Raw genomic sequence first — 12,500 nt, 5'->3', positions numbered from 1 at the left:
AGGAAAGCCAGTGAATCTACACCATAGACTAATTTATGTTCAAACTGTCCGTTCCCTAGTGGAATATGCAGCGCCTGTACTAACCTCCCTTTCTCCCTCATAGAAGCAGTCACTGGAGATCATTCAGAACAGAGCCATGAGTATGATCCTAGGAGCACCAAACTGGACCAGACTCTCCCTACTCAGGACGGAAGCACACCTCCTCCCCTTTGCAGACAGATTTTACATCCATAACTTCTCAATCATCATCTAAACCTTCAAGACATAGGGACAGCCACCTTCGCAACAGATTCGCACAGCTTGTTCATAGACCCCTCGACTTTGAGCCCCCTTAAAACATACTCAGGTCAACTCTTCACAGCCCTTGGAAATATCAATTCTCAGAGTGTTGTTGCTTCCATTGAGAAAGACTCACTGAGATAGCGGCAGTGGGACGTTAGCATCCCATCATTTCATTACCTCTACCACTTACACTCTCCCTTCCCCATTCAGTCTCTCATCCTCATTGGGTCTTGCTAGTATCAAACTAAATCTCTATCTAAACTACTTCAATTCCAAAATCCTTGATCTGTACCTAAGTCATATATAGCTATGACTACTTGTCCAACCAAGCCCAAAAATATATAAACGGGCATGTTATAAGAAAAGTTATCTTTGATTAGGTCCGCACGTAAGTTTGCGGACCTCTATCTGCCGTCTCAATCATGGGTAATGCTTGACGTAAAATAAATAGTCTTCCCAGCCAGGGAGTTCTCCTATGATTGCCACTAGGACCTTAGACTCCCACCACTATAACAACTTTTCTCACTCATAACCATTCACTCGTCTCCCAGTCTCTCCTACTTACTGGGACTTGCTGCTATAAAACTTTTCTTTACTACTAAAACTTTTCCTTCGGTTCCATATGGAGGCCAGGTTTTTTGTGGTAAAACAGTCATGCTCTTTGGGCTGAGCGATTACACCTGCCTAATAGGCCAGTCACGCTCTTTGGGCTGAGCGAGTGTACTTGCCTTGTGAGTCCTGGACTGGCATACCTCCCAACACGAGTTCAGCTACAATAAGAAAAACTGACTCCTTCAGCTATGCTCCTTGTGTGGAGCAGCTGCTAGTAATAAGAGCACACACTGTGTGGCTAGTGCCTTGTGTCAAGAGTCCCCGCTTGGCTGTAAATGCCTTCATGTAGAAACGGTAGGGCTTTTGAAGTGAGTAATTGGGGATTTTTTCTTTATTGAGTAAAGTGACAGGAATTGTATAGTTTATGTTATCTATTTTACTGCTACTAATTTTATGTTTTCTATCTTTTTTTTTTAATCTTTCTATCTTTTTTTTTTTAATCTTTCTATCTTTTTTTTTTTAATCCTTTTTAGTAGCACTGGGATGCCTGTCATATTGGGGCTCTTGGATTGAAGCATTCTACTTTTCAAATAACAAAAACAACAGCAATAATATTACTACTACTAATTATAATGAAAATCACTCAATCGATCACTGGGACCGAATGCAGGACTCCGGAACGAAAGGCTAGGAAGCTGCCAGTCAAACTAACAGACGCATTAGAAGTAAAACCTAAATATATATATATATATATATATATATATATATATATATATACATATATATATATATATACATATATATATATATATATATATATATATATATGCAGAAGAACCACAGGGAAAATGAAAATACGAAATATACGATTAAGTCCTGACTAGTTTCGTGATACTTCTTCAGAGGACTGATTTACTGAGAGAGGTTTCTTTACATTTTATAGGGAAAGTAAACGTACGAACATACATATAGAGGCCTACAGAACAATGACACTCCCATACCAGCTACCTGGGCTGTGATCAGGTGTTTACTGGGCGGAGATCCAACCTCATTAGACACCTGCTAAAAAGGGTCATTCTGGTGACAGATAAATTCTTGTTTTTGACTTTCAATGCAGTTTATTTATATGAATAACGGTAGCCTTATCTATATAAATACATACGCAAAACTATATGTATATATAAAACATATCTATATATAAATATATAAAAAGACATATACATACGTATACATATACATACGTATACACAGACAGGCATAATATATGCACAGACATATACATACGTGTACACATACTGGTATACATATACAGACACATACATAGACTTACATATAAATGTTCTTTACACATGATTAACATGTATATTTTATATATATATATATATATATATATATATATATATATATATATGCATATATATATATGCATATATATATATATATATATATATATATATATATATATACATGTATATATATATATATATATATATATATATATATATATATAAATATAAAATGCACTCTTTGCCCACGTTAGAGATAAAAATCACACTATTAATTGGTCAGGTGCAAAGAAATTGGTTAATTCAAATAACTTAGTGGAAAGAAACATCATAGAGTCCAGTTTCATAAAAGAAACCTTTAAAAACAACTTGAATATTGGACATGGAATGTATAAACTAGACGCCTTTATATGTAAAGAGATTTGTAAGATATATATATATATATATATATATATATATATATATATATATATATATATATACATACATATATATATATATATATATATATATATATATATATATATATATATATATATATATAAACTTTGACCACTTAATGTAGAACTGAATATATTGTGAATAATTAACGTCACTGTGAAATTAATATTTAGACCTAAGCTACCATTCACTAAAGGGTACAATTATTTTATATAGTATGCATAAGTACATTGGCACTATATAGGGTTATGCTAGATACAAGTATTGATATATACATAATTATATGTTTATGGTAATAATGTTATATGTGCATAGATATATATATGTGTGTATATATATATATGTATATATGTATGTATATATATATATATATATATATATATATATATGTATATATATATATATATATATATATATATATATATATATATATATATATATATATATATATATACATATACATATATATACATGTTAATCATGTGTAAAGAATATTTATATGTAAGTCTATGTACGTGTCTGTATATGTATACCAACATGTGTACACGTATGTATATGTCTATGCATATATAATGCATGTGTGTGTATGAATGCCTGTCTGTGTATACGTATGTATATGTCTTTTTATATATTTATATATAGATATGTTCTTTTTATATAGATAAGGCTACCGTTATTCATATAAATAAACTGCATTGAAAGTCAAAAACAAGAATTTACTTGTCACCAGAAATGACCCTTTTTGGCAGGTGTTTAATGAGGTTGGATCTCCGCCCAGTAAACACCTGATCACAGCCCAGGTAGCTGGTATGGGAGTGTCATTGTTCTGTAGGCCTCTATATGTATGTTCGTACGTTTACTTTCCCTATAAAATGTAAAGAAACCTCTCTCAATAAATCAGTCCTCTGAAGAAGTATCACGAAACTAGTCAGGACTTAATTGTATATTTCGTATTTTCTTTTTCCTTGTGGTTCTTCTGCATCTGAGCATCACGTTTTCCCGTGATTTTTACGCATATATATATATATATATATATATATATATATATATATATATATATATATATATATATATATATATATGAGTGTGTGTGTATGTATGTGTGTGTGCGCTTTCAGTCTTTGTGTTTGTAATAAATCCCCAAACCTAATGTACGCATGGCGTACAATTTTCTGGTGTATACCCCCCCCCCCTCATTCGCCGTAACCCTATTCTGTGTGTTGTTGAGGACTGGGCTTGTAAGTTCTTAGGGTGACTTATATTCCCTATGTCAAGTAAGTATTATTATCAGATATTACCTGGCATCATAACGGCGATGGTTATTAATGTGTTAAGTAAGTAGTGCTAATATATATTTCATTTGAAGAGGAAAAACTATCGGCCATACTCCATATTATGTAAACCTTCCTCTCTCTCTCTCTCTCTCTCTCTCTCTCTCTCTCTCTCTCTCTCTCTCTCTCTCTCTCTCTCGGAACAATACGGCAAAATGTATATATATGTCAGATATAACCAAGAGATTTATTGATAGAACAAGAACAAAACGGGACTTCGTGACGGGTTAGGGACATACCCGCAGCTGTCCACTGAAGCTTGAGAGAGTAGCACAGAAAGTGCTAGATTGAACAGAAGAGAGGTCCAAAGAAAACTATCTAGGGACTCTCAAACAGGTAGTTACTTTAAAAAAAAAAGTAAGCAGGAAGTTACATTTAAGTACCGTAATTTTTCCTTTACAATGCTCAATTTCTCACTACATAAGTAATATATATATATATATATATATATATATATATATATATATATATATATATATATATATATATATATACAAACACACACACACACACCCATATAATATATATATATATATATATATATATATATATATATATATATATATATATATATATATATATATATATATATATATATATACACACACAGTAATACCTTGAGATAAGAGTTTAATGTTCCGGGACCGAGCTCGTATATCAATTTGATCGTATCTCAGATGAATTTTTCCCATATAAATTAACTAAAAAAAATTAATCCGTTCCCACCCTCTGAAAAAACCCTTAAAACAGAATATTACAGTGGAAAAACATGTTTTTAATTGTTGTAATCAACATCCTACGCTAACAAAATAACAAATAGCTATGAACTGGTTATGATGCTCAATGAAATGTAATATTATTATGGAGTTCTTACCTCCGAGACAGACGGTAGTGGCTAACAATAAGCTGACCACGTGAAAATGGATTTAGACAGCGAACATAGCGTAGATTTTAGCGATTTTTTTCCTATAGATTTGGATGATATAAACGAAGAGGATGTAGCATATAACGAATATCGGTCAATAACAATTCTGGAACCATATCCGTTCGAACTATATGAAGAAAGTAGCCAGAAAAACAGCAGCGAAGTTGAAATTTGGCCATCAATAAAAAAGAGATACAGAGAAAAAGAATCTTCATAAAAAACAAATCAATGCCAGCTTTGAGGGGAGGTAGCTTAAAAAAAAGGAGGAGAAGAAGAAGAACACGCTAGGTGTTTCTGACGTGTACAGTCAGTTAGTCCAATCCTTTTCGTCCAAAGTCTTTTTGTCCAATCCTTTTCGTCCAACGTATTTTTGTCCAATGATTTTTTGGTCCAACGTCTTTTTGTCCAATGATTTTTTGGTCCAACGTCTTTTTGTCCAATGATTTTTTGGTCCAATGTCTTTTTGTCCTATGATTTTTTGTTTCCGGGTGATTTTGACCAATTTTGTCTGGACGAAATGTTAGATTTTATGTTAGATTTTTATAGAAGTTAGATATTAATATAAAAGTATATATACTGCATATATTAGATTATGTATGCCCCAGTATATTTGCAAGTAGAAATTTTTCCATGCGTTTTTATACATTAAATAAAAATACGACCAGAAAAAGTAAAATATGTTGGAAAAAATTTATGTAATTGTAGACATTTTATTAAATATAGCTACAATCAGAAAATGAAAAATATGGAAGACAAAAATTCATTTATATATGAAAATGCAAAATAAAATTAATATTTATTGCAGATATTGATATGAAAGAATAAAATATATGTATTGAAGGTAATAATAAAAATAAAAAAATATAATCTTTAATCAATAAGATGCTTAGAAAGAGTATAGGTTGTGAGAAACAGCCTTTAAAAATTAAATTTTTTTCATAAGAATCATAATGTGCAACCAAAGAAAGTATACACTGATTAATTTGCATATATATATATTTTTTTTTATGTACTGTATCCCCTCTATGAATGTGATCTATCTTGGTTTGAATCAAGCTGGTTTCATTCTCCAAACTTTTTATCAGCCGCCAAATATTAGGATGGGTAGCACCTAAAAAAAACTTGAGTGACGAATGGTATCCTTCCAAATCGTTATTTGTTCTTGGCAAGTTATTGACAATTTTGCTGTTGACATTCCATAATGCCATTCATATGTTAGCTCTTCATATGCTTCCTCAACATCAGCTACTGGAATAAAGGCTGATACCGAAAAGCACCTTATATCGGCAAGAAACAAGTTTACTAAATTTTCCAAACGGAACCTTGCTTCTATTTTGGGAAATTTCACCTAGCAACAACATAACTACCGAAAAATCATTTCTTTTCTGGGAAATGGCTCTTAACAGCTATCAAACTACCGAGGATTCATTGGATTACCTAAAGACAAAACTACCGAGTTTTACGTTCAGATATTGAATAAATGGCCTAACAAAAAAATCATGAATATTGGACTAAAAGACAATGGACCAAAAAACACATGGACGAAAAGACGTTGGACTAAAAAATCGTCGGACAAAGAGACGTTGGACCAAAGGGAGTGGACAAAGAGACTTTGGACGAAGTGACGTCGGACGAAAAGGCATATAACCGTTTCTGAATAGTTCTCATAAACAGGAGAGAGAGAGAGAGAGAGAGAGAGAGAGAGAGAGAGAGAGAGAGAGAGAGAGAGAGAGAGAGAGAGAGAGAGAGAGAGAGAGAGAGATTGTTTCATGCATAGCTAGGTAAACATATTTAAACCTCTGAATAAGATACGAAGTTTTCTGTGAAAGAGAGAGAGAGAGAGAGAGAGAGAGAGAGAGAGAGAGAGAGAGAGAGAGAGAGAGAGAGAGAGAGAGATTGTTTCATACATAGCGTACATGCATATATACCCAGAAAGATAGGGATATGTTGATATATGGGTTACTTCGTGTGTGTGTGAGAGAGAGAGAGAGAGAGAGAGAGAGAGAGAGAGAGAGAGAGAGAGAGAGAGAGAGATTGTTTCATAGATAGCGTACATGCATATATACCCAGAAAGATAGGGATATGTTGATATATGGGTTACTTCGAGAGAGAGAGAGAGAGAGAGAGAGAGAGAGAGAGAGAGAGAGAGAGAGAGAGAGAGAGAGAGATTGTTTCATAGATAACGTACATGCATATATACCCAGAAAGATAGGGATATGTTGATATATGGGTTACTTCGTGAGAGAGAGAGAGAGAGAGAGAGAGAGAGAGAGAGAGAGAGAGAGAGAGAGAGAGAGAGAGAGAGAGAGAGAGAGAGAGAGATTGTTTCATAGATAGCGTACATGCATATATACCCAGAAAGATAGGGATATGTTGATATATGGGTTTCTTCATGAGAGAGAGAGAGAGAGAGAGAGAGAGAGAGAGAGGAGAGAGGAGAGAGAGAGAGAGAGAGAGAGAGAGGAGAGAGAGAGAGAGAGAGAGAGAGTTACTTATTGGGTATGGGCGATAGATTTTTTTCGTCTTCGAATAAAATATATACACGCATTATTCTCATGGCATTTACATGTTTTGATAGGCCTGTATTTATTACCTTCGTCAACTTCGTTGCGGCGAAGGTTACGTTTCGATAGGCGTATGTTTCTATGTCTGTGAGTTTGTGATTGATATAACTCAAAAAACTATTAGACTGAATCTCATGAAATTTGGTTGGATGATTGGCCATGACTCAAGGATAATTTAAGATTTTGGGAAGTGATTAGGACAAAGGTCAAGGTTATATGGAGGTCGATTTTAATCCCATTTTCGTGAAACTAGTGCTAAAATATGCATAATTCAATTGCCTATCTTGTGATATGCAACATGATTTAGTAATGTCAATACCCATGGTTGTGTATTTATTTTTTCTTATGTCTGTCTGTGTTTGTGATTCGCATAACTCAAAAACTACATGACAAAATCTCATGAAATTAATTTTGGTGAGATGATTGGCCAGGATCCACGGACAATTTGACAGGATTTTGGGAGTGATAGGGTCTAAAGTCAAGGCCAAGGTCACCAGAAAGTAAAAATGTCTTTTTGACATATCGTGGCCAATTTTCATCTGATTTGCATGAAACTAGTGTCAAAATGTGCATAATTCAATTGCATATCTTGAGATATATGTGTTCTGGGATTACATACCCCCAACCTCATCAGTATTTTTTTTTTTTTTTTTTTTTGGTGACAAAAGTGGCGGTGGTGAATGTATGCACTCTACCAAGTGCCGGTTCTAGTTTATGTTTGTATGTTTGTGATTCCCATAACTCAAAATCTATTTGACCATATCTCATGAAATTTGGTGGGATGACTGGCCATGATCCAAGGGAAATTTGAGTTTGTGAGTGATTGGGTTAAAGGCCAAGGTTACAAAAAGGTAAAAAACACCTTTTGGTATACTGCGGTAACTTCTTATTCGATTTGCATGGAACTAGTGCCAAAATGCACATAATTTAATTGCCTATCTTGAGATATATACCATGATATAGGCGAAGGTATGCGCTCTACCGAGTGCCCGTTGTAGTTTATAGAGTAATAATACAGGTGCTAAGAAAAATAGTCATGTAGTTCTGTTGAAATAAGGTGGAAAAAAAAAATTATTTCATGCTATTTGTTGTGTGTCCTCAACACATGTTTGTTTGTCGTGGAAAAGTACTCTTCACTTTTCAATTAAAAGAATTCAATTCAAATAAGCTTATGCAGATCAATTATATTTCTTTCATCAAGTTCTAGCCTTTAAAATAAAAATAAAAACAAACTAGCTTCCGAAGATCCAAGTTTCGTTAACGTATTAGAAAGGACAGGAGACGTATTACTAAGTCTCATGAATATCTAAATGCCATTTGGATACAAAACTCTAAGACGTGAATGTATATTAATAAAAGCTATAATGATATATACGAAAAAGAAAATCATAATCATTACCTTATAGACACCAATGAAAAATTCACCATAAATAGAGTGGAGTCTATCTTCCTCAGCCTTTGTCGGCATGGGAATCAGGTTCCCTTCATGATTTCGGCATTCTGCTTGGGCAGAATTCCATGACCAATACCCAGGAAGAAGTTTGATGAAAATGATTGGGGAGTCAACAGGGACGAACGTCATCAGGGTGCCTATGGTGGTTGTAGCTGGTACTAGGAAGGTGTACAGACCGTGGTAGATTTTGCAGACATTTGCTGCTGCATCATAAGCAAATCCGTCGCAATTGGATTGACTGCAAAACATGGCGCAACTGAAAGGTAAAATTATCATGAATAGGATGCGGACACCAAATACTATTCATAAACAGTAGATGAAATATGTATGTAGCCTGTACACACATATTATATATATATATATATATATATATATATATATATATATATATATATATATATATATATATATAGAGAGAGAGAGAGAGAGAGAGAGAGAGAGAGAGAGAGAGAGAGAGAGAGATATGGATCTTTAATAAAGCTTCAGAATGCCATGTTGGGTTCCAAAGACCTTGCATTGGATAAAAATATTTATTCTCACACACACACACACACACACACACACATATATATATATATATATATATATATATATATATATATATATATATATATATATATATATATACACACATACATAAATATAAAACTTATGCATCAGAAACTTGGAGCCTTACTAAAGCCTTACAATGTAAGATAGTTACAACTCAGTTATGGAAACAATAATGATGGAAATAACACTAAGAGACAAAAAGAGAAGCAAGCTAAAGTAGACACCATATAAGAAAAAGAAATGACAAGGGCAGGATATATAATGAGAATGACAGATAAGAGATGGACATAAAGCATAGCAGAATGGATACCTAGATATAACAAATTGGCCCAGGGAAGGATGAGAAGACAATGGCTTGTCGAAATAAGAAACATTGCGTGTATAAACTGGCATAAAAAGACCATATATAGGAAGTCTGTATTATGGCGGCCCAGCGATTAACAAAGAAGGAGTTAACTTATTATTTAGTTATACCTTCAACGTTTTCTGTGGTTTTGTTTACAACTACAGAATAGAAAACGTTAATAATGTATTACTATGTTAAATTTACATAAATTTTATCTATTCACTCCAAACTGATAACCTAGCTCTAAGAAGACCACGCACCCAACATGTATGCATAAAATATGTAAAACTATGAGCCGAATACTGTTTGCTTCTAATTCCCAGCACCAAACCTTAAATATTGGCTTCAGAATACTGAAAACAGTCGTTGACTAAACTTAAGACTTCTGAGCCTCTACCTTGGGGAAAAGCCTCTCAAATTCACTCTGCCACAGGGTAAAAAATCCATAAGGACATTCCTTTAATAATATGTACTTCTGCCTGGTAAAGAATTCGATCTTTAGTGAGGATTTTGAATAAAGGTAAACAATAAGACTTAGCCATTTGAGTCCTAAGGAGACATAAGAGTTCATTCCAACCAGGGGTGGGTTGAGACTTGCTATGTCTGGAGCATATTAGAGAAGTCTAGAAGGATTTTCCCCCCTACGAAATTAAAACCAATCGTAGTAGGAGCTCAATCAGTGGAGAGAAGTATTGCCAACCCATTAATAGTGGCCTAAACGGATGGCATGCACAGCACAACTACGTACCACTTGACAGAACAGAGAAACAACAAGATATGTTTAATTGCGAGTGAAGCGAGCCACGGCAGAGTAAAGACCATTTAAGTACGTGATATAAAATGAGCCGATAAGTGATAATGAGTATGGGGTCGGTGATGATGTCATGGATTGGCAATACTTGTTTCTGCTGAGTACGTTTGCTCTGTGATTGGCTTTAATTTCGTATTAGGACAAATACTTCCAGACTTTGCTAATGTGAAACCAGGGATGCACTGCCTAAGATGGCCCACCTACACCCTAAAATAGCAATTAAAATGGGCAAAAGTACTACGACTGGAGTGTGGAATGTTTGATATTTGATATTTCAATTTGAAATTTCGGAAGATAAGAGTAAGATGTTCGCAAAATAATGCAAAAAAAAATATTGGTAAATATTAGTAAATCTTTAATAATCATCCTCATCACCTCCTCCTATGCCTATTGACGCCAGCTTTTAAAACAATACCTCTCCATTCATCATCTACTTCACACTTCATTGCCCTCAGCCATGTAGGTCTGGGTCTTCCAACTCTTCTAGGGCCTTGCCGAGCCCAATTAATGGTTTGGTGAACTAATCTCTCTTGGGGAGTGTGAAGAGCATGACCCAACCATCTCCATCTATCCCTCAATATATCATCAACAAATGGCACTCGAGTAATCTCTCTTATAGTTTCATTTCCAATCCTGTCCTGCCATTTAACACCCAATATTCTTCTGAGGGTTTTGTTTGTCAAATATACAAAATTTGTTGGATATTGCTTCATTGTCAAATTACGACTCATGTCCAAACAGTAACACCAATCTCACGAAACTGATAAATAGCCTGATTTTTATGGGTAATTTCAGGCAATTTGATTTCCAAATTTTACTTAACCTTACCATTGTCTTATTTGCTTTTTTCAATCTTTCATTAAACTCCAATTCAAAAGAACCTGCATTGGAGGTCATAGTTCCCGAATATTTAAATGATAAACTCATTAATCATTTCTCCTTTCAATATTTTATCTTCCATTCCATATTCTGCTCTCATCAACACTGCCTTTCTTCTATTTATCTTCAACCCAACCTCCAGTGATATTCCATGCATTCTGGTAAGCAAGCATTGCAAATCCTGTGGTGTTCTGTTAATAAGGACAGCATCATCAGCATAGTCTATATCAGGTCATTTCCTATTACCAATCCAGTCAAATGCTTTTCCACCATCCCCAACTGTTCTATCATTACAAAATTCATGAGGATCATAACAACATGGGTGAGAAAACATTCCCTTGGAGTACTCCATTGTTCACTGGAAATTTATTTGATAGGACTCCACTAACATTAACTTTGCATTTACTATGTTCATAGATAGACTTCATTAAATTTATATATTCAAAAGGAACTCCATAATACTGCAGGACTCCACAAAATTGGCCGGTGCACACTATCAAAGGCTTTTTCATAGTCCACAAATGCCATCAAAAGTAGATTTCTATGTTCTGGACGTTTCTTAAGATGTCTTAAAATGAAAATCCTGCTTGTTTATCTCTCAGATTTTCATCAATCTTTCTCTCTAGTCTCTTTAGAATAAGCATACTATATATTTTCATGACAACTGACGTAGTCTACGTGTGATACCTCTGTAATTATTGCAATCAGTCTTATCTTTTTTTCCATTTTCACCAACACTCATAGCTCCCATTCGTCAGGTTTTGCCTCTTCACGCCACATTCTACAAAATAATCTTGTAAGTATTCTGGGAGTCACTTCATTTTCAGCCAATATCATGCATTGCATGAATTTGCATTTTTATTAGCAAAAAAATAAATATAATACTTTTTCAAATAAACAATTACATATTGTATAACTATATAATGTAATATATATATATATATATATATATATATATATATATATATATATATATATATATATATATATATATATATATATGCAGAAGAACCACAGGGAAAATGAAAATACGAAATATACGATTAAGTCCTGTCTAGTTTCGTGATACTTCTTCTGA

General features: G+C 33.9%; 1 protein-coding gene across 1 annotated transcript in view; it reads right to left on the bottom strand.

Annotated features, from left to right (window-relative positions):
- LOC137617884 (uncharacterized) overlaps window positions 1-12,500 on the bottom strand; it is a 16,754-nt gene that overhangs the window by 1,705 nt on the left and 2,549 nt on the right. The window contains exon 2 of the mRNA XM_068347835.1: window positions 8,781-9,090. Coding sequence (XP_068203936.1) covers window positions 8,781-9,090 — 310 coding nt within the window. The remainder of the gene's footprint in view (window positions 1-8,780; window positions 9,091-12,500) is intronic.

The sequence above is a fragment of the Palaemon carinicauda genome, chromosome 24 (genome assembly GCF_036898095.1).
Source record: "Palaemon carinicauda isolate YSFRI2023 chromosome 24, ASM3689809v2, whole genome shotgun sequence".
In the NCBI taxonomy this organism is placed as follows: Eukaryota; Metazoa; Arthropoda; class Malacostraca; order Decapoda; family Palaemonidae; genus Palaemon; species Palaemon carinicauda.
The sequence above is the reverse complement of the archived record's forward strand: the minus strand, read 5'-3'. Positions and strand labels throughout refer to the sequence as shown.